We start from the raw sequence: 23,853 nt of genomic DNA, 5'->3' as shown, positions 1-23,853 counted from the left end.
CCTTAAGAAACCAAGATATGATTTTTCTGGAGATTAATGGCAAGTTGTGCAACAGTGTTGAAGAATCTGAATCTAGTGATGACAGTGGTTCCTGCCTTGCCGTGAACAAACCTGCAGATAGTGCTGTTCAAATGGCGCACACACCAGAATTTTCAGATTGTGGGGATACTCTTGCCCTTTCAAACAATATCATAGAATTTTCAGATAATGAAGAGACAGTTCCTGTTTCAAGTGAACTAATGGAATTTTCTGACCGTGAAGAAATACCCGCAATTACTAAGAATGTAATGGACTTCTCAGAAAGTTTAAGAATCTCTTCTGTGTCAAAGCAAACCGTGGAGATTTCAGACAAGGAATAAAGCCAGCAATCTGAAATTAAACAGCCTGTCATAAGAAATGAAATCCTTCACCTAGAACTGGACAAAGTTGCAGCCTCAACCTCTGACCCTGACCTGCTGATCCCTGCCAATGTGTATCCTGTTTCCAGCTCCACGATTAGTGAAGAACAGATCTCTGAGCTACCGGTATCTGATTTTGATGTAAAATCAGCCACACCACTGCCACCTGCTGTGTCTCTGAAATTAAAGACTCCTGAAAACCAGCAATCTGAAACCGAAGCTCAAGTACTGAAAGATATAATATGTCCCACTAAAACTAAAGACTTGAATTTGAATCTTGTATTCGAAGATCTGATGATAAGTACTGTTCTTAGTGTTTTATTGCAAGGAACCATCATCAATTCAAAGGCTAGAGCTGAAAACTTAGGTAACCGTGTAAAGGTGATTTCTGAAGAGACTCCAGTTCTATTTCTTTCCAAAGAACAACCTTTCAGTGTTAACAGAGTTGAAGATCAACTACCTGTAGTAGAAACACTTTGCAAAGAAACCATTTCTGATACCATGAATACACCAAAGAGCACTTGCAATGATGAAATCTCAGTCTTGTCTGAAGATCACCCTAAAGAATTAGCTTGTGGAACTTCTACATTTTCAGATGTTAATCCAGTTTCTAAAGACATGAAAACTCTTGTTGCTCCTGAATTTGATACTCCGAAGTCATCCAAGACGAAAGAAAATTCTGACTTTTTCATGTTTACTTTGAGATCACCAGTTACCCATGTTTCCCAAGTCTCTATGCTTTGCAAGCCTCAGACCACAATCAATGTAAATACTGTTGCAGCAACAGACAAATCCTGCTTGTCAGAAGATGTTACAGACCTTACATTTACTAATACGCCAGTTATCTCCTCCAAAGACGGCAGTACTGAACAGGAAACTAATGTCCTACAGAATACCATCCATAATGCCATTCCAGATCTCCTTGCTCCTGAATCCACTTCACCAGAAACCAACTCCATGCACTCCTCCCGTATCACTCGAACAATAAAGAGGAAAGACATCGGAGACCATACGGGTATTAATACATGCTTTGCTCATTGGAAGTTTCACCTATGGCAGGACTGTAAACTTATCAACCAAGGTTGGTGTTGGATTTTCTTGCTTTGGCTTTTCCTCTTCAACTTTTTTCAGCCAAAGGATCGCCTTCTCTTCTTGAGCGGACTGGTGGGAGGGGGTATACTGTTACGACTCAGTCGTCCCATTTCCAGGGGGCGCTGTAAGGGGACTGCCAGAAGCCTGGGAATCACCTTGAACACCTATCTAGAGTCCCTTGCTGACTCCTGTTTGTTTCTCTTTTCTCCGTGGTACACTTGTGTAGGACTACATTTGCTTCTTGGGACTGCAAATCCCATAATGCACAGCTTGGTAGTCAGGAAAACCCGGATTCTGTTTCCCATTGTTTTCAATGGGAGAAGTCCAGTTGCTCCTTTTCACTGGATCCTCTCCTCCAGGACTTGCAAGTGTCCGAAACCACACACACCTGAAACCTCTCCTGTGCAGCCCAGCTTGGAACTGCTTATAAGCAGCCATTTCCTCAAGCTCCCTGTCGTGCATCGGACTTCAATTCCTTTGTGTTACAGACCCCTTGTCGGATGGTGTTCCAGTTTTGTTCCTGTTCTGTTCCAGCCTGATCCTGTTTCCTGTTTCTCTGCCCTGCTCCTGATTGTTCCAGCCAGAGTCTGCTCCCTACTTCTTAGCCTTGTACCTGTTTGTTTCTTCCAAAGCCTGCTCCCTGTTTCTCTGCCCTGCTCCTGCCTTGTTTCAGCCTGAACCTTCTCTCTGTTTCCCAGTCCTGTTTACTGCTCATTTCCTACTCCCTGTATTCCAGTCCTGTCCTTGCCTGTTCCAGCCAGAGCCTGTTCTCAGTTTCCCAGTCCTGTCTCTGTCTGTCCCAGACAGAAGTTTGCGCCCTGTTTTCAAGTCCTAGACCCGCCTTTGCTTCAGCCTGAGCCTGTTCCTAGTTCTTGCCTCTGCCTCTTTGTTTGTTCCCTTCTGTTTCTTCTTGGTTCTTTGTGTCTGGTAAGTGTTCTATCAGTCTTCACCAGTGTATACGTGTCCTCCTGTGTACTGGGGTTGGCTCCTGGTTTCCAGGAGGCAATTCCAGCCCCCATCCTTGTCCAGTGTTATACGTTGTATTTCGTGCCTAACAGTGACAGTGTGCTATTGCTGTTTTCTCAGGAATCGCCACTGTGTTTCCAGCTGGACCCACAAAAGCGTGTCCTGTGTATGTAAGTACTATCCTTGTTTGTGCTCTTGGGTCCAGAGACAGAATCACTTCTGCTGCCTCCTTTCTATGGGGCTGGCAGGGTGACTATCTGTAAGAGCAAACTGCACAGAGGCATTGAGATTCCCTGTCACTGTGGGAGGTTCTGCGCCTTACTCTGTGTACAACCACAGCGTGTTTGTCCACTGGTAATCCGTTTCCTGTTTGTTCACACAAGGGTTGCTCTGCTTTTACTTTCCTGTTTCCTGTGCCTATCCGTAGCTGTCCATTCCGTGTATGCCTTTAGCTGCTCCTCTGCCCCAGTGTACTACCTCTTTAGGATATTCGGTGACCTCAAGGGGTGTCCCAACCAAAGTCCTGATCAGACCCGCCCGAAACCATGACAGGTAGCCCACATCGGGTGGCAATATTGTGCAGGATAGCGCATGCGACAACAATTTTGAATGCTGTTATGGGGGTATACTGAAGGGCACCTCCACTTCGGTGGAGGCATCTGAACTGTGCTTTCAGCAATCCAAAGGTGCGTTCAATCAGGTTCCTGGTCCTCTTATGTGCACTGTTGTATCGTCTCTCACATTCATTGCTAGGTGTTAAGTACGGAGTCATTATCCATGGCCATAGTGCATATGCACTGTCACCTCTTGGGCACAAACGGTACACTGTTAGAAAGTCCTGGTTGGTGTGCACATTGATCTGTGTGTATGTCTACAAGGTGTATGCAGCTCTACCTAGGAGGTATCCGTCTCCAAACTCCCCACGTTCCAGGCGTTGGTGTATCCCACTGTGCCTAAAAATGTAGGAGTCATGAGTACTGCCTGGAAATTTCGCAACAATGTCAGTGATGACATAATGGGCGTCACAAACAACCTGAATATTGAGTGAGTGAGTACACTTTCTATTGCGGAACAGATATTCCAGGTTTGCAGGGGGGCATATTTTAATATATGTCCCATCTACACTCCCTATGACCTGGGGAAAGTTAGCAATCCGGTAAAAGTCCAACTTGGTGCTGTTAATTTCTGCCTCATTCCTGGGTAGGTATATGTAGTGAGACGTGTGTGAGTAAGGCATCTAGGAATGCCCTGAGGAGCCTTGATAGTGCACTTTGAGATACCACACCTGCCACAGCAATGACCCCCTGATAGCTCCCCGAGGCCAAGAGGTGCAGTGAGCATAGCACTTGCACATGCGTAGGGATGGCGCAGCCGCACAGAGTATGGCGTTCTAGCTGTGGTTTGAGTAATTCAATTAATTCTAGTACAGCTGCGCTGCTAAGTCTGTATTTGTCATAGATTTCTTCCTCAGTTTGCTGAAAAAGAGTCTGCCTTGTTCTGTATATCGTCTCCTGTCTCTGGCTCCTCTTCCTCCTCTGCTGGGCTGCGTGGACTCTCCTCCTCACTGCTATCAGGTATATCTCCGCCATCTTGAGTAACCCAGATGCCTTCTGGGTCTCCTTTTATACTTTGGTGATGATTACCACCTGCTCTGAGTTAGTGGTAAATGGGACATGCAAACTGGGCTTTTTGCGACTAGCAATTGCATATGGTTTGCGACTCGCAAATTGCGACTTCCTATTTGCGGGTCGCAAAATGGGGTCGCACATTTTGCGAGTCGGTGACGGCTCGCATCGCTTTTTGCGAGTCGGAAATGGGATTTTTGCATCCCATTTCCGATTTTGCAGAATCGCAAATAGCAATTCGGGCCATTTGCGACTCGCAAACGTTTGCTACATCTGGCCCTATGTTTTTTGGTAGGAATTGTATATCCATCTCATTGCAATATGTTAGGGTGTTTCATCTTTACATCTCTGATTTTCACAATCCTGATTTTGTTATTCCTCATTATCCTAATCATTGAAGCTCATGCATTTTATCGTAGATTGCAGTCTTTTCAATAAATGTATTGAAAACTATCCTGCATCTCTTTTCTTGCCTATGTGAGTAAGAGACTTGTATGTGGGGAGAAAAAGGTAAGGCTTGTTTACCACAATTTCCCTGAGGAGTTTTCAGAGTTCCATAAGCAAGGCTGCTACAAATCTCCTTTACTGTTTGCGTTTGGGTGAAGTACTGCTAAAGAGCCGGGAGGGTTAGGCCGACAGCTGCCAACTGGTATTAGAGTGACTAAGTTGCCTATGAGCAGCGGTGCTGCCACCGCAAATCCAGCAGTCTCCCTGTCATACAAGAGTCCTTATGGCACACAAGATTGCCCCTACCTTGATCTTACCTGCTGCCCCTAGCACATGTTATCCTTGGCTCTTGTTTGATCCTTTTTTTCTCAGTTTAGTTTTCCGGTTTTCTCCTTACTGCCCTCCCCCCCCAATTCTATCCTACTATTGGAAACTTAAAAAATGCATCATGTTTCCCCTTGAACAACTTGTGTACCTGTTACCTGATAATTTCTCAGTCCTTTATTCAAATTCCTTAAAATAATTTTGACTTTGCAATGTGTTTGTGTGATCTGGAATTAGGAGACGGTTAAGGCATTATGGCCCTCATTTTGACCCTGGGGGTCTTTTGATCACCAGGGTTAATGTGGCGGTATCACTTCCAACAGGCTGAGGGTGTATACCGCCACATTATCAGTGTGGCGGGTTGGCAGTGCACATCTCCACTCATACCGCCGGGCTGGAGATGATCATCTCCCACCCGGCGGTCCACAGAAGACCGTTGGCAGCATTATGAGCCAGCCTACCACCATGGGTTCCGCAGCGGTAGCACTGCCATGAAAACCATGGCGGTAGGGCAACCGGTGACAAGGAACTCCTTCCCTATCACCGGTTGACAGCTCCCCCACCCTCAGCAGTCACCTGACCCCTCCACCCCTCCCAGCAGTTACAGCGCTCCCCACCCCCCAACAATCACCTGACCCCGCCTACAGTCACAGCGCCTCCACCCTCCCTCCTCGCATACATGCACACAGGCACCACGCATACACCCATTCACCTCCACTTCCAGACACGCATCCACTCAGACACATCAAGACACGCATCCACTCACACATACTCAAATGCATTCAAGGACGCATCCACACTAACATAATCACACGCATACACACTGACATGCAGACACGCTCACTGCAACATTCATACACGCATTCACTCGCACGCATACAACCACGCATACACCACAACACTCACAGATGCATTCACAAATGCACACAAACATTCAAACACACAGGCAGACACCACACACATCACCCCCCTACCCTGTCGGACGTCCGACTTACCTTGACCGGTGAGGAGGTCACCCGGTAGGGAACGGGAAGGGGCGCTGCTACTGCTGGCAGCACTCCACCAGCAGGACACCACCAGGCCTTAATAATGATCATAATACGGCTGGCGACATCTTTCTGGCTGGGCGGTGCAGGTGGTAGCACTGCCCAGGCACCTCCGACAACCAGCATGGATACAGCCAGATTTCCACCCAAAGTGTGGCAGAAATCCGGCAGTACCCATAATATGGCAGGCAGGAGACCGCCAGCACTGGCAGTCTTCTGGCGCCCGTGGCTTCAGTGGTCTTAAGAAAAGACAGCTGAAGTCATAATGAGGGACTATGTGTGTTAGTGTAACATCATGGCAGTTTATTTTAAAAACGTTTTCATTTTTTTAGTTGTCCAAGTAGGATCAAAACTTGTGAGCTTAAGCAATCCACTGTCACGTTATATCGTGGATACGGCACATAAAACGTCATCTGGTAGAGCAGGGTTTTATCTATAAAGCCCAATTGGAGAGCGGGAGACTACTTAAAGCAGATATTCATAATTCAAACTCATTCAAGTGCCTTACGGGGTTCATAGAGAGTTCAGCTTATTAGGTGGCACAAAACTCTTGAATGATATCAGCAACTCGTGAATGGTCACCATTACTTACTGCACCCAGGCTATTCAGCGTGACCCTTCAGCTAAGTATATCTACTGTTGCTTTTGGGTCTTTTCTGACCGCTTTCAGATGGATTTCTTCTGCTGTTGTCTACCCGTGCAAATCCTTTTTGCACCTTTTCTCCTGAGGTGTCGCACTCGATAGAGTGCCCGCGGAGGTCTTCTTCCCGCCTCAGGTTCAGAAAGCACAAGTGCTCAGTGAGACATCACTCAATTCTTACCCTCAGAGGTCGACTACATTTTTTGACTTGGTGACGGAGTCAGTAGTCAGAATCATGCAATCACAAATCATTGACATAAAACCATGAACAATATTTAGCACCATGAACAATTCAACACTAAATCTAAACACCCAACTGAATAAAGTTTCAAAGCTTTATTAAAGGCCCAAAGTCAATGTTGCGTAAATGGTGCGCAAAACCAAATTATAAACTTACATGAAAACCATAGGCGGACCAAAACGTCTGAAAACATTCAACCTACTAAACATTAAATCTGTTAAACACTCTCTAAAAGAATGACATAGATTAGCAACAACACAATATGCACATTATTACCACGTTTCAAAGCAGATGATGATGACATCATTACATCATCAAAATACAATTTTAACAATAAGTTTCAGAGCTGGACCATTCCTAACACTAACCAGAATCGGGGCTTGCATGTATGAGAACGGGCTAACACATGCGGACAAAACAAAAATAAAAGGGAGACAAAAATAATTGGAAAATCATATAACTAGGGCAACTAACTCTAAAAAAATATATATATATATGCTCTTCCGGTGTCAGTTGATAGCATCAGGATGGTGCAGAACACAGGCTGCACGTTCGACAAATCAGCAGTTGGGTATATTAGTACTGCAACCGCATTGGGCAATTGTGACTATGATGAGAAAACTCATCGGGTGGCTTAGAAAAGAGAATGTGACAGCAGACTTAAGACGGACATGAACTGACTCTGGGAAAATATCAAGATGGACTGCTCATGATTCCAAAGTTGCCCACTAATTAAAACTCACAAAATTCATTCATTGGTTCTTCAGGTGGGCACACTCTGTGTGTCAGTTTCAGCATCCAATAGCAAGCAGTGGTACCCCCACTTTTGCATCATCTCGAAATCTCCTCAGCAAAAGTGCATTGCTAACTCAATGACTTCATGTAATTCTGCCAAAATATTACATTTTCTAATAATTGGTTACTTGTAGCTCCTTTCTCACGACACACAATAAATCAGTATTCATTCACATGAACACTGAAAATGTCTTATCTATTCAACAGGCTCGAACTAATATTGTTACATTAGCTAAACTTGAAACATGCTCTTCTCCCGCAATACAATAGCGCATTCAACATTACATTAACTGCCTAGGGAAAGAATTCATGTCAGAGGGGACAGAATAAACAAGTGATTTTCCATTGCGGCATGCAAAATTAACCTTCAGGCCTAGTTAAGTTCAGAAATCTAATTACACATTAATACGATTAATATATTAATAAACCTATTGCACACCTTACAATTCAAATCAAATATGCAACATCATTCGTGTTATGTCAAAGCAATTTTAAATGTGTATTTATTTTTCTACACACATTCATTTAGTACTTGTAATATATATTTTATTTTTACAGTCTGTACTTGAGAATAATACGTTCAGGTTAATATTAATAATTCACTCAAATACAAATGCACAATGTCTTCATGTTAAACATGATGTTAATACGGATGGTGGGCACAAATGTCCACTACACTTTAAACGTGCACATTTTCATTTCTACGTTATTCTCTCTGTTAGGCTTTTAAATGCAGATTAGTTTGTCACCATTTGTAACTCCTATGCCGCTAATTTATTAATAAAACTTGATCTTTCTCACACTCTACAGCCAGTGTATAGTGGTGGGATGTTTGGACAGTACCAGTTTCAACCATACGAATTTATGTTGGATCTCTTTGTTCTCCCTTTTGAGGATTACTCTCATTAAACATTGTTTAGGAGTTCATTGCAGGGTTAATATTGTAGTTTGACCTACCCTTTGTACAGCTCGTCCCTAGTAGACTGACAACTCCTTACAAGCCTATATCCTATTTAAAAAAGAGTGCATCTGTTTCTGCATCACAGGCAGGAGAATGTTTTACCTGGTTTTATTCTACGGTGCTTTACTGGATCAAAATAAGTGTGGTAGTATTAAAATCAATTCATTTTAATTGTGTGTTACTCAAAATCGCTCTTACCTGGGAACAAGATATTACCCGATGGGCATCAGTAATATAAGCCTGTGTATCTTCTTCCCAGTGTTTTTCCCTCTCACTGTTACTGTCTTCATATCTGCTGATAATGCCTTTTGCTGTAGAGAGACCAGCCTATGACTCTATTGTATAGACAATGGGGGTCATTACAACCCTGGCGGACGGTGTTAAAGGTGTGGTAATACCGCAAACAGGCCGGCGGACAAAAAAAAGGGAATTATGACCCTGGCGGAAACCGCCAACAAAGACAGCCACTTTAACACACCGCCCACCACGGCGGTACAGACAAGCAGCGCGGCGGTCACCGCCAACATACAGGCGGAAGACAATGTACCGCCCATAGTATCACAACCTACCAATCCGCCACCTTTTCCGGGGCGGATTTACCGTGGATAAAAACACGGTGGAAACAGTTACTGCAATGGAAAAACGCTCACCTGAACACATCCCACGAGGAAGGAGGACTCCATGGAGCCGGAATTACAAATCCTACCGGCCCTTGTATTCCTACTCATCTACGAAGAGCAACGCCGGTGCCGGCGAAGACAACGGTGAGTACTGCACCTACGACATAGGGGAGGCAAAAGTTAGGGGGGCACACACGAAACACCCCCACCCTCGCATATTACAACACACACACCAATGCATTCACAAAAATCACAGTAACAACCCACAACCCCCTCGGAAGAATGCAAAGACATAACAAAATCAGTTCAAACATTGTAATGTATCAATATACATGTCTCAAAAATATACAGATATATTATAAAATCATTTAAAAGTATATACATTACGAGAAGTAGTGCAGATATGCACATATCAATGTCTGTGCACCACTAGTCCAAAAATGCATGGGCGAGGCCCACAAAAGATACCTGTCCACAATCGGAGAGAACACTGCCGGGGCATCAGATAGAAATACAACAGGCACCTCAGGGGGAAGGGAAGGGGGGGCACCTCAGCCGGATGAGTGCAAAGCCAGATTCACGACGGGGCTCCATGCCCATTGATGTATCCTTCGGAGTGCAAAGCCACAGTCTCTCAAGTCTCTACAGTGGGTTGGTTGCCCACTGTACCATCCTGAGGAGTGCAAAGCCACAGTTTCGCAAGTAGATAACAGCCTCCACTGGCTCTGGAGGGGGACTGGTGCCCAGACTGGATTAGTCTCCCTGTGAAAGTTCCTGTCCCGTCACTGTCCCAGCTGCACATGGGATAACGATGATTGATGTGGCGGCCTTTTCATTCTTCCCCGGTGCATGCCCTGTTCAGCGGTGCTTTGCCATGGCGGTTCTGGACTGTTCAGCGGTGCTTTGCCATGGCGGATCTGGACTGTTCAGCAGTGCTTTGCCATGGCGGTTCTGGACTGTTCAGCGGTGCTTTGCCATGGCGGTTCTGGACTGTTCAGCCGTGCTTTGCCATGGCGGTTCTAGACTGTTCAGCAGTGCTTTGCCATGGCGGTTCTGAACTGTTCAGCGGTGCTTTGCCATGGCGGTTCTGGACTGTTCAGCAGTGCTTTGCCATGGCGGTTCTAGACTGTTCAGCGGTGCTTTGCCATGGCGGTTCTGGACTGGGCATTGGTGTGTGGCATGACGTTCCCTGGACTGGGCATTGGTGTGTGGCATGACGTTCCCTCATTGCCCAGCTGGGCTGTGGCAGCCGGGGCCCTCCTGGGCACTGACTCCGGCGGTGGTCTCCTGACCAGTGACGATACTTGGGCCCTCCTGGGCAATGACTCCAGCGGTGGTCTCCTGACCAGTGACGATACTTGGGCCCTCCTGGGCAATGACTCCGCGGTGGCGGTGATCTCCTGACCAGTGACGATACTTGGGCCCTCCTGGGCAATGACTGTGGCGGTAGTCTCCTGACCAGTGACGATACTTGGGCCCTCCTGGGCAATGACTCTGGCGGTGGTCTCCTGACCAGTCACGATACTTGGGCCCTCCTGGGCACTGACTCCGGCGGTGGTGGTGGTCTCCTGACCAGTGACGATACTTGGGCCTTCCTGGGCAATGACTTTGGCGGTGGTCTCCGGACCAGTGGCGATACTTGGGCCCTCCTGGGCAATGACTCCGGCGGTGGTCTCCTGACCAGTGACGATACTTGGGCCCTCCTGGGCAATGACTTTGGCGGTGGTCTCCGGACCAGTGACGATACTTGGGCCCTCCTGGGCAATGACTCTGGCGGTGGTCTCCTGACAAGTGACGATACTTGGGCCCTCCTGGGCAATGACTTTGGCGGTGTTCTCCTGACCAGTGACGATACTTGGGCCCTCCTGGGCAATGACTTTGGCGGTGGTCTCCGGACCAGTGACGACGGTGCTGGCGGTGGAGTCCCGACCGCCGGGAAGGATGCCGCCCTTCTCCGCCGTGATGCTCACACCAGGCTGTGCAGACTTCCTCTTGCCCTTCCCCACCTTTGGAGGAGTCACAGCTGACTCTGCAATCCCCCTGGGACCCCTGTGAGTTGTTTTGCCTCCAGGAGTCTTCACAGGGTCCCGTCGGCCACTTTCCAATTTCAGAGCCTTTACAGGGGGTGGGCTGCCAGTGCCTTGGCTCTGGGTCACACTGCCTGCCCTGGTGGCCGGTGCACTCTACACACCTTGAACAGGCACCACTGGTATTGGAGGCTTTTTGGCTGAGGCGCTACGACGGGACTGATGAATTGGAGGGGGAGGGGGGGGGGGCAAAAAGGTCAACTTTACAGAGGGACAGTTTCTGACGAACACTGGGATGGGTAGTTTGAGGGGACCTGGGAGTGGAGGAAGAGGAGGGGGTTGTGGGAGGTGTCACTTTAGGTGTTTTGGGTGCAGGTACAGGTACTGGAGGCTGTCGTGAGGTGGATGGATGTTGGGTGTGTGGATGCCCGCGTTTGTGTACTTTGGGAGGGGGCGTCACAGACACACTGGGAGAGGACACGGGACGTGTAAATGGGAGTGGAGGTGGTGATTGCAGGTGAGCGGGGTGTGGTGCTGGGTGTTCTGGTGCGACTCCTGGTGCCTGTAGATGTAGGGCATCCATGGCCATGTGGGATGCAGCTCCCTCTTGCTCCGGTGCCACTGTACCTCCGCCTGATGATGCTGATGCACAAAAGAACAGGGAGAGCACAAAAAGGGGGGGGGAGACAGAAGAAAGACAGGTTGAGTGCATGGCATACCGCTACTGTTGGCGGACAATACAGACACAGCAGTCCCCTGCACTACGCCGTGCTCTTGGCCTCTGCAGATGCAATTTCTGGGATCTGGCCCACATGGCTATGGTGGACATCTGCACACATGGATGCCACAGGGGCATCTATACCTGTACTTGGCACTCTTCTGCGGTGGGGTAGAGTGCCACATGGCCTGCATTATGGAGGGGCCTAGTCTACGTATTTCTGCCTGGCCTAGGTACACCCACAGGCCTCCTCCCCCACCCAGACCCCTCCACTGCGCGCAAAGTCCGCAGAATGAGAGAGTACTCACCCCCTTGGGTCTTCTGTGATGCCCTCAAGCGCCCATCCAACTCAGGGTAGGCCACAGCCAGGATCCTGAACATCAGGGGGGTCATGGGGCGACGAGCACCCCTCCCACGTTGGGAGGCCATCCCCAGCTGAGCCTCCGCAGTCTTCTTGCTCCAGCGGCGAATGTCCTCCCATCTTTAACGGCAGTGGGTGTCCCGTCTCTGGTGGACCCCCAGGGTCCGGACGTCCTTGGCGATGGCATGCCAAATGTCCTTCTTCTGATGGGCGCTGACCTACATGACATGCACAAGGGAAGAAGAGAAGTCATTACCAACTGCACAGTCGATGTGAGTGGCCCCCCTCCCTACTCTAGCCATGTGGCCCATTCATTCACATGCATTCATGGTCCCTGAACTCTGCCCCCTTCCCTCTTACAACCAGCCCTCTCCACCCAGGCTTAGCCCATACAGCATGCTCCTTGTGTACTAACCTGTTGGTCTGGAGGACCGTAGAGTAGTGTGTACTGGGGGAGGACCCCGTCTACCACTTTCTCCAACTCCTGAGCAGTGAAGGCAGGGGCCCTCTCCCCAGACGCAGCAGCCATTGTCTCTTCCAGACCGAGGTCACAGCAGCACTTGCAGTGTAGGTCCTCTCCTGTCGAAGATCAGGTATCTAGTGATTGAACAGATAGAAAATGGCGGCTGTGGTGCGTATCATCACCGCCAGCGCACCTGTTCATTGGCTCCTCGGACCCATAGGGTCCTATGTTAACCAATGCAGCATTGCGGCGCGGTCTACGACCCCCTACCGCGACGATGTGCAATGCCAACGCAGTTACCCCACAATCCCATTGTCCCAGTTTAGAGGTCAGGCAGCTGCCATTTCAGGGGCCCACATGGCTTCATTTACTTCTGCGTCACACATAGCTAGGCCTACACTCAACACACATACAGGAAGGGTTTTGTGTTTGGTGTCGTCTTCTGTGTAACTGTGGGTACATACCTGGAAAAAAATGTACTTGATCGTCGCTGTTGTCCTTCCTAGGCGCTGTCAGCTTGGACATTTGAGAAGATGGCGGAATCCTCCGGTGTACCGACCGCTGGTGGACCTGTTGACAATGGAGGAGCGACATTTAATCGTCACCTACAGGTCTGACCGTGCCACAATCCAGGAACTATGCACCCAGTTGGAGCCAGACCTGATGTCACCAATCCGCCATCCCACTGGAATCCCCCCTGATGTGCAGGTGCTGTCAGTGCTCCATTTCCTTGCAAGAAGGTATTTTCAGACAACAGTGGCCATGGCATCAGGGATGTCCCAGCCTATGTTTTCCAACGTGTTGTCCAGAGTGTTGTCTGCCCTGCTGAAACACGTAAGGAGATACATCATTTTCCCTGAGGTGGAAGATTTGGCTACAGTGAAAGGTGACTTCTATGCCCTTGGACATATCCCCAACATCATAGGTGCTATTGATGGGACCCATGTAGCTCCCCCCCCCCCACAGGAGTGAACAGGTGTACAGGAACAAGAAGAGTTATCATTCCATGAATGTACAGATGGTGTGTTTGGCAGACCAGTACATCTCCCAGGTTAATGCTATGTTCCCTGGCTCAGTGCATGACGCCTACATCCTGCGGAATAGCAGCATCCCTGATATGATGGGTCAACTCCAGAGGCACCGTGTGTGGCTATTAGGGGACTCTGGTTACCCCAACCTGTCCTGGCTATTGACCCCAGTGAGGAATCCCAGGACCAGGGCAGAGGAACGCTACAATGAGGCCCATGGGCGGACTAGGAGGGTGATCGAACGCACCTTCGGCCTCCTTAAGGCCAGGTTCAGGTGCCTCCATATGACAGGTGGTTCCCTATTCTACTCACCGAAGAAGGTGTGCCAGATCATCATCGCCTGCTCGATGCTTCACAATCTTGCTTTGCGACGCCAGGTGCCTTTTCTGCAGGAGGATGGTCCAGATGGCAGCTGTGGAGCCTGTGGACAGTGATGAGGAGGAAGCTGAGGAAGAAGACAACGACAACAGGGAGTCAGTCATACAGCAATATTTCCAGTGACACACAGGTGAAAACATTTTCATTTTTACCGTTACATTCACTGTCACACATCTACCTCTATCCTGTGTGTAATTTCATGGGATTATTTGGTAACTGAGTTGTTTCTTTCCATTACGGTTTCACAGGTGTGGTTACCAACGTGTGTCATCTGCATGCATCCTTCAAGGACTTGTGATGTGTGACATTGGTATGTTGCCTTTACAACTAACAACGCATTTTGACACTGTCATTGATAATACATTTTACCAAATCATAGACTGACTGCAGATTGTTTTGTGGTTCAGGGGTGTTTATTTAAGTGCTCAAAAATGGAGGGGGGTTGTAAAATGGTGATGGGTGATGGTGGAGGAATGTCCATGGCAGAGTCCAGTCTATTAGTCTCACAGGTGCACTGCCCATATGGGCATAGGAAGTGGAGCTGGGGCAGTATAAGTATGGACAGGGTAACAAAGTGGGACAATCAGGGTGGTCTCATTTCCTGGCGGGGGTCTTGCCATCTTGCTCTGTCCTGTTCCTGGATCTCAGGGACCACTTGCATGGTGGTTGTCCGTCTGCAGGGGGTGGGGTGCTGGTGTGGTGGTCCTGTGGCGGGGCGTCCTGTCCACTAGCGCCGGCGGAGGTGGTGGGCAGTTCATCGTCCATGCTAGTGTCTGGGGCCCTTGGAGTGCCACGGTGTCCCTCATGGTCTGGTGTATGTCCTTCAGCACCCCTACGATGGTGCCCAAGGTGGAGCTGTGTGTCCTGAGCTCCTCCCTGAACCCCAAATACTGTTCCTCCTGCAGGCGCTGGGTCTCCTGAAACTTGACCAGGACCGTCGCCATCGTCTCCTGAGAGTGGTGGTATGCTCCCATGATGGAGGAGAGGGCCTCGTGGAGAGTGGGTTCCCTTGGCCTGTCCGCCCCTTGTCGCACAGCAGCCCTCCCAGTTCCCCTGTGTTCCTGTGCCTCCGTCCCCTGGACCGTGTGCCCACTACCACTGCCCCCAGGTCCCTGTTGGGGTGGTGGGTTATCCTGGGTTCCCTGTAGTGGTGGACACACAGCTGATTGACCTGTCCTGGGTACGGAGGTTTGGGACCGCTGGGTGGGTGCTGTACTGGTGTTACCAGAGGGTGGAAGGTCAGTGTTGGGCTGTGCCTGTGCAAGGGGAACCGACTGTCCCGAGGCCCACAATGGTCCGGGCTGGTCATCAGGCTCCAGTAGGGCAGAGCTGCTATCGTCACTGTGGGCCTCTTCTGTGGGTGGAGGGGAGTTGTCTGGACCCTCCGGTGTGGTGACGGTCCTTCGTGATCCTGCAGGGGCATAAGAGCATGATTATTGCATGTGTGTGTGTGTGATGGTGTGCAATGGGTGGGTGTGCGTGTACCCCAGTGCAAGCATTCCTGTGTGGGGGCTTGTGTGATGATGGTTAGGGGGTTGTTATGGGTATGTGCAGTGGGCATGCTTTTGTGATAGGTGTCCATGCTTAGTTGTGTCATGCAGGGCTTGGTGTTGGGATGTGTGGTTTGTGTTATTAGTACATTAGTGAGGAGTTGGAGTGATAGATGAAGGGGTGAGGGTGGGGGTGTGTGATAGCATGCAGGTAGGGTGGGGGATATGATAGTTAAGATTTGACTTACCAGTGTCCATTCCTCCACCGACTCCTCCGAGGCCCTCTGGATGCATGATGGTCAAGACTTGCTCCTCCCATGTTGTTAGTTGTGGGTGAGGAGGTGGGGGTCCGCCGCCAGTCCGCTGAACCGCGATGTTGTGCCTGGAGACCGTTGAACGCACATTCCCCGTAGGTCATTCCACCTCTTCCTGATGTCCTCCCGATTTCTTGGGTGCTGTCCCACAGCGTTGACCCTGTCCACTATTCTGCGCCATAGCTCCATCTTCCTGGCTATGGATGTGTGCTGCACCTGTGAGCCAAATAGCTGTGGTTCTACCCGGACGATTTCCTCCACCATGACCCTGAGCTCCTCCTCGGAAAAGCGGGGGTGTCTTTGGCGTGCCATGGGGTGGTGTGTGTGATGTGTGGGGCGGTGTGAGTGTTGATGTGTGTGGTGATGTGTAGTGGTGTGTGGTGTTTTGTGCGTGGATGTTGTGTGGGTGATGGTGTTGTGTGCCTCTGTGTGGTGGGATTGTCTAATCAGTGCTGTCTCTCTGGCCTTCATGACTAATTTTTGGTCGTAGGGGTTTGTGGGTGATGTGGGTGTGTGTTTTATATTGTAATGGGTGTGTGGGAGTGTTGTTTGTATGTGTATCAGGTGTGTGTATTTTGAATTGTCCAATGTGGCGGTGTTTTGGAGATGTGTGTGTATTTTGAGCGCGGCGGTGTGTACCGCCAATGGAATACCGCGGTTGAAAGACCGCCGCGTGGATTCGTGGGTCGTAATAGCATGGGCGTGTTTCTGTTGGCGTGGAGGTGGAGGATTTGTTATCGCCAGTTTAACACTGACCTTTGGTGTGGCGGACTTGTGTGGGTGTCTGAATTTCGGCGGATTCAGAGATGTGGGTCATAATAGCTGTAGCGGAATTCCGCGGCCGCGGCGATATATTGGCGGACTTCTGCACGGCGGTAAGCGGCTTTTACCGCCAATGTTGTAATGACACCCAATATTCTTTCAAGTGTTTGGGTGGTTTTAGGAACATGTGGAAAGTATGTCCAGATTTATCTGACAATGTCCACCGGATTGACCTAGTGAAGGAACTATGAGAGGTGTACCCCGAAAATCCTTAAGGCCTCCATAAATGTGTCTTACTGGAATGAGTCTCCTCACACCAGTGTCTCACTGTCATGTCCTGAGATATCCGCCGAAAGGGCTGTAGCAACCACCAATTTCCTTGAGAATGGTGGTTGTGACCGAAGTCCCTTGTGCCCTTCTCACCTGTCTTATCAGGTATGTGTAGGCTGAGGGGTGTCCCCCTTAACCCCACGAGTCAACAGCACCATGATGGATTATGTATTAATTGAGCCTTGAGGTAGTCTTTTTCCCAGTTACCCTGTGAGCACCAGGATTTTGCCTCATCCCTTGTTCATCTACCTTAAAATGAGTGTGATATACTTTACAGGGCTGGTGGACCACTCCTTTATTTTTCCAGCACGTGCTATTTGGCTGATTATTCCTTTTTTTGAGAGAACCTTCTATTTCCTCTGCACTGCTAACAAGGAACACATTTGTTCCCTTTTAAGAACACCCACAAGTACATCAGCCAGTTCTTACAGGCTGGTTGCTTCTTTTTCAGAGCGCCCAACAGCTCTCCAGCCAATGCAGGTGGCACGACTGCTCATTTTGAACTGTGCAGCTAGTTGGAACAGTATTCTGCATGCTGGGTCATTGTTTTGTCATTTCAAGATGGCCACCATTTTTCGCATCTGCTTCGTGGCTATATTGGGTTGGTAAAACAGTGATAGATTTAAACTGTATACAGTACCGGTTTTAAAATTACCGCCACGTGGATTTTAAATGTCACAGTCATCTTGAAGGGATCCTGTGCACTATGTACTGTAGAGAATAGCCTTCCAAAATTGCCTCCCGATGCAGCGGTTGTGTTCTTTAATTGCAAGCTTATGGCTACTAAGTTCAGGCAGCACCTTGTTTTCTTTTCTTTTTCTTTTTCATGCATATGTTTGCATTAAAAAAGATAGCACCTCAGCTTGACCTTTGACTTTAACGTTGTTTATTTAGATGATGGGCCAGAAGCATTTCAGCTGTCTAGGACACACTTACTGTAGTGGGCCTCTCTGTAAAACTAAGGCGCAGCAAGTTTAACTACAAGAGTACTCATCTGAGGAGTCTACTTAATGGGATCTAAATTGAATCTGAGTTGTTCTCTTTCATTTACCTCTGGATTCCTCCTTCTGGCCTCCACTCTTGCTGTGCTGGACTACTCAACGGTGACTTCTCCTTATTGCCCATGACTATAGCATCCCCAGTATTAGCTTGCTGCCTGCCTCACCTAGTTCTCAAGATCACTGCATGATTTAGCCCTAACTGTATATTACCACGTTGAGTCTTGGTACCGCTGCACATCTCCAAGCAACAGCACTGCCTTTGCCTTTTTTTGGCAATGCTGATTTTGTAGTATGCTCCAGTTGGTTACTCAGTAATGTTTACACTCGCAGTGAATTTCTGGAAAGTTTGGAGTAGGTTCGATCGTTGTTTGGCAAGTGGCGTGAGCACTATGGACACCTTTCACTCTGCAGTGTTGAATTTGCTGATCGAAGCAGGAGACCATAGGCTCCTAAGTTGATCATAGCAGACTTCTGCTGTGATTGGGCCAAATTACCCATCACACTAGTGACCTGTCGCCTGACCAGTCTGATGATGAAGTCACCAGCATGAACAGCTTACTAGCTTTATTATATACATTGGGTACGTGAGTTGAGGAAGACATTTTAACGTAAAGCTACTAGGATCCACATGTTGTAAGGTTGAAAGCTACGTCCTCTTCTCTGGGTTGTACAGTTACATGCCACACCCTCTTATGTTCATTATTTCTGTGGTCTATCTTTTAAGTTTAAATCAATTGGTTTCAGATTTTTGTATTGCTATGTGCTTGTTTTCGAAAAAGTCCTGTCAGTTTTCTTAAGTCAATTACTTGTATTTCAGGTACGTGAAAGCAGGAACAGAACTGACTTGGGACTACAATTATGAAGTCGGTAGTTTGCCTGATCGTGAAATCCCTTGCCTCTGCGGTGTTTCAAAGTGCAGAAGAAGAATAGTTTGATGGGTCAAAAGAAAACGCACTGTCACGGAGCAGGCAAATGGATAGGAAATTCAACTGTGCAAGAGACCTTTCACATATCGGCAAAAAGACATTCTCATAATGTACAGAATTAGCCAATTTTTTTAAAAAAAATATGATGTGCAAAATAAGAGTATAAATCTGTGAGCAAACGAAGGAATATAGGAGTAAACGGTGACAAGTATAGGCGCATATCAAGATATTTTTGTACTCCATGTAGAACCGAATTGTGTTCATTTTTTAAAAACGTAGAAGTTCAGAATAATTCTTTTTAATATATACCTGTGTGTGCGAAACAGCTGACGTACGTTGCATTATTTCTTGTAATTTTTTTCTCCTTTTTATTTTTTCATTATTTTTTTTCGCACATTCCCCACCCAGGCTTAGTAAATGCTCTTAACAGGCATAGGCGCTGGAAGTGGGGGAAAGGGCGGGCCTGCAGCAGCCCATACAATTATGCTGGAATTCAGAAGGTGAGTGAGCATTAAAGATACCTTTACATTTTAGGTCACTGTCAGGCTGTATCTTCTGACAATCTTCTGCTTATTCTTTTTTTTAATTTTATTTATTGCATTCTATCAAAAATAAAACTGTAAGAAAAGGAAAACAGTAGGCACTTCCACCACAGTATAGCAAGTGATTATTGAATTACCCACTCCCTCCACAATATGCTTAGGTGTTCCTTTACAAGCTTACCATTATTATGTTTGGCTCAAGTTCCCAGGGCTACAGTCCATGTTACTCAGTAGGTATGATGTGAGTGGGCCCCATATGTCTTTTGGTCTTGATGCCTACTGGAGTTCCTCGGCGTACAGCTCCAATTGCTCCTGGCAGAACCAAGTCTCTCAACCAGTCCCTGTTCGCCGGGGCTTTCTTGCTTCCCCAGTGAACCACCACTCACCTCTTAGCCAACAGCAGTGCTTATCACTACCAGTTTGCGGTGGCTTGGCGGTAGGGAAGCACTATTCCAAGGAGACACATTTCTGGCCTTCACTCCACCTCTTCAAGTATCATGTCCGTCAGTGTTTGCGTTACCTGCACCCAGTAGCAGTGTGCTTTCCTACATCCACAAGCCGCATGCAAGAAATCAGCCCTCCCTGCCCCACACCTTGTACAATTATCATCAGTTCTCAGACCATATTTACAAAGTTGCATAGGAGTGTAATATGTTTGTTGTAGATATTTCAAATGTATTATTCTAAGGTTGCAATTGAGTGTGAGTACGCCAGTGAGGGCACAGCTGAACTCCCAGTCCTCTGGGCTCAGAGGATCATTTAGTGTAGCAGTCCATTTGTGCAGCGCCAGTGACTCTACCTCTAGAGTATCTCGTAGCGATATATTACATAGGTGTGTCACCAGAGCCTTCAGGAATGTATGAGTGAGAATGTACTGTCACGTCTGAAGCATAGGGGGTGCTTCCAGGAAGGTCCGGTAATGGTCCTTCAGAGCTAAACAAAGTCTGTAATATGTAAAAAGCAGTAAAGGTGAAGACGGCTGGGTTCACGTGAGTTCCGCCATTTCAATAAAATGACCTTCTGGGAACACATCTCTCAATACGCTTATACCTTTACTTTGCAGTGCAAGCGCCTGCTTTTCATGAGTTATTGATAGGTTCGGGTGCATCGTAGTGGAAGCGCAGGTGCATAGAGTGGAAGTTTACCAACTTCAGCCCCCTGAGATCGCCATACCGCTGCCGTCATGCACTCAACTGTATTTACCTTGCATGTGCGTGATGGTGGTTTGTTGTGAGACAGTAGGGACTCACAGTGGTATATTGTGCGCTACATCCTTTTCCACCACTAGATGGCACGTATGTTTGGGGTTGTAACCTGTAGTGCGCAAATTGCACCTGGACACATAAGTAATACAGCTGAAAGTCTGGGGCCTCGAAACCGCCCTGCTCATATGGCAGGGCAAGCACTGCCCATCATGCTTCCCTGCCCAGACCAGTGTTAATATTTTTGAGCGTAACGTTTTAAAGAAGTGTTGGGTCAGTTGGATGGGTACATTGATGAACAGATATAAAAATCTAGGAAGCACTATCATTTTAAGCAGCGCCACTCTGTTAGCCAGAGACAGCTGCAACCATTTAGAAATTTGATGATCTAGCCTGGTCATGGCAGTGCCATAATTATATCAGCACACCAATTCAGAATCTCTATATACCCACACCCCCAGATACTTGACTGGATCTTCACACCACTCCAGCAGGTAATCTACGTGATGTGGTACTTTGTGTGAGAGGCAATATTGTTGATTTTGCCCAATCAATGCTCAGGCCGGAGTATCGCTTGTGCCGTATATACTCACAAATGACCTACCCCATGTATCTCTGAGGCTCCGGGTTGTACAGCACCATCTCATCCGCATACAGTGAAATAGCCAGGGGCGACTGTTAAAGCAAAGGGCTGCTACTGCGTGCCTTTGCCAGACTATACATGCCAATGGCTACGGGGCCAATGCAAACAATATAGGGGACAGGGCACAGCCCTGCCTTGTACCCCTGGATATGGTCAGTGGTTGGAAAATAGAACTGCTTATTCTTACCCGAGCTGTCGGGCCTGCATATAGGATGCAGATCCACCTCATAAACAGAGATGGTATCCCCATTCGGCCCAGAACTCTAGCGAGTATAATGCTTTACATGCATCTAGTAGTACCGCGGCTTTCGCCACATCTGGGTTGAGATGATGAAGAAGTGCAAAGAAGATTGTGTCCCGTGGGCCAGTGAGGAATTAAGCCGGATTGGTCCGGTAGAACCATAGTGGGGAGCAGAGGTTGTAGACGTGTAGCAATTATTTTGGCCAGTATTTTGGCATCAATATTAATTCATGATAAGGGCCTGTATGACTACACTTGTGAGGTGGTTTTTCTGGCTTAAGGAGGGTGATAGAGAGCCTCCTGTACAGGAGAAGGCAGCTGACCCACACTGTACGCTTCCTCATAAACCACTAGTAAATGTGGGGCTAGTATGTCAACAAACTCTTTATAAAATTCACCTGTGAGGCCGTCAAGACCTGGGGCTTTGCCGTTTGGCAGAGTACGGATGGCTTCCTTCAGATCCTCCACTGTCAGTGGCTGTGCTAGATATTCTCGCTGACCATCCGATAGCCAAACCAGCGCTATGTCTTCCAGATATTCTGCAATGTCATTTTCTGTAACTGTGCAGCGACTGCCATATAAACTAGCGTAGTAACCCCGAAAGTTCGCCAAGATAGAGGAGGGGTGTCATACAGTTCTGTGCCCTCTGGCAGGGATACCACCGTGATATACTCAAGTTGGCCCTGTGACCTTAGTTTGCATGATAGGTTCCTACCTGGTCTCCCCCCCACCTCTCCATATGCCCTTTCCAGATGCCGCTTGAATCCAATTCGCACCTCTCTCTCTGCCTCCTCCTTGTAGACCCTAATATGCTCGTGTATCTCTGCAAGTGTCTGTGGGTCGTGTGTTGTCTCGTACTGGCTTTCCAACCCTTTAAGTGTTTGTCAGTATCTCTCAGAACCCCCGCCTGCAGGCCTATACATATCCCCCTTCTATGAGCTTTAAAAGCTTCCCATAATGTGAAGGTACTATCTACCGATCCAATGATATTTTTGAAATATTTCTGTATTGCCTGCGTCACACCTGTTTTAAATATTGCATCATGGAGGATGGCAGCGCGGAACCTCCAAGTGAAAGGGTGGGGGCATGTGTGTAGGTAAATCTATCACTAATTTTACCAGCGCTTGGTCTGATAGGGTCTTTGGTAAGTGCTGCACATCCGAGGTCCATGTGCTTACCTCTCTGGTCACCAGCCATTAGTTCAGTGGCAACCAGGTGCCATGTACTGAAGAAGTGAATGTACCCTCTCTGACTGCTGAGTGTCTCATCTGCCATAGATCCACCAAGTCATGGGTATCCATTCCATCATATATCGCTGCGGCTGCCCGCTTACCCTGCCAGGACCCACTTGCAGATCTATCCATATCAGGGTCTATGGTAGGTATTGAGGTCCCCTCCCCAGATGATAGCCATAGGGGTTAATTCCAGTAGTCAGCGCCTTATCGCCCTATAAAAGTCTGTGTCATCTATATTAGGGCCATATGTAGTGATGATTATAATCTGGGTTCTGTACAACGTACCCTATGTGATAGCATACCTCCTGCCTTTGTCTATTTCAGAGTGTGTGAATTGGACTCCCTTCTTTACCAGGATCAAGACCCCACTAGCATGCGAAGAATACGAAGAGGCCACTCCGCTTGCCTAACGTGTGCCAATGACTCGGTCAGTGGTGCTAGCAAGGTGTGTCTCCTGCAACAGAGCTATTTGTACATTATGGGCCTGATTCTAACTTTGGAGGACGGTGTTAAACCGTCCCAAAAGTGGCGGATATACCACCTACCGTATTACGAGTCCATTATATCCTATGGAACTCGTAATACGGTAGGTGGTATATCCGCCACTTTTGGGACGGTTTAACACCGTCCTCCAAAGTTAGAATCAGGCCCTATGTCTATCAAGGTAGGCCAGGACGTGGCGTGTCTTGTGGGGATTGTTCTGTCCTTGGACATTTCATATTAATAATATCATTTGGCCAGTCCCGGGAGCCATGTCACCCCTTGCGTAATAGGATTTGATGCTCTACAACCTGGGATGTATAGTGGAGCATAGCATGTGTGAAGTGCAGAATTCTGCGATGGTGGAGTAACAAACACCACTTCCAACACCATACCCCACCCACTTTAGCCTACCCAGATTGCTAAATCTACCCTGTGTTGTTAACTTTACATCACAACCTGTTTTACATTGTATGGTAAATATAATTGTAAACATCATCTTACTGCTACAAAAGTGAACTTGTCAGGGAGTTCCCTCCACGGGGCAACCAAAGGAC

General features: G+C 48.0%; 1 protein-coding gene across 1 annotated transcript in view; it reads left to right on the top strand.

Moving 5' to 3' along the window:
- The window catches only part of SETDB2 (SET domain bifurcated histone lysine methyltransferase 2), a 1,110,478-nt gene that overhangs the window by 487,669 nt on the left and 598,956 nt on the right, over positions 1 to 23,853 (top strand). Inside the window, exon 14 of the mRNA XM_069203525.1 lies at positions 18,845 to 18,956. Within this exon, the coding sequence (XP_069059626.1) occupies positions 18,845 to 18,956 (112 nt within the window). The remainder of the gene's footprint in view (positions 1 to 18,844; positions 18,957 to 23,853) is intronic.

This window comes from Pleurodeles waltl, chromosome 8 (assembly GCF_031143425.1).
Source record: "Pleurodeles waltl isolate 20211129_DDA chromosome 8, aPleWal1.hap1.20221129, whole genome shotgun sequence".
Taxonomy (NCBI): domain Eukaryota; kingdom Metazoa; phylum Chordata; class Amphibia; order Caudata; family Salamandridae; genus Pleurodeles; species Pleurodeles waltl.
Note: the sequence above shows the minus strand (reverse complement) of the source record. Positions and strands in the feature narration are given on the sequence as shown.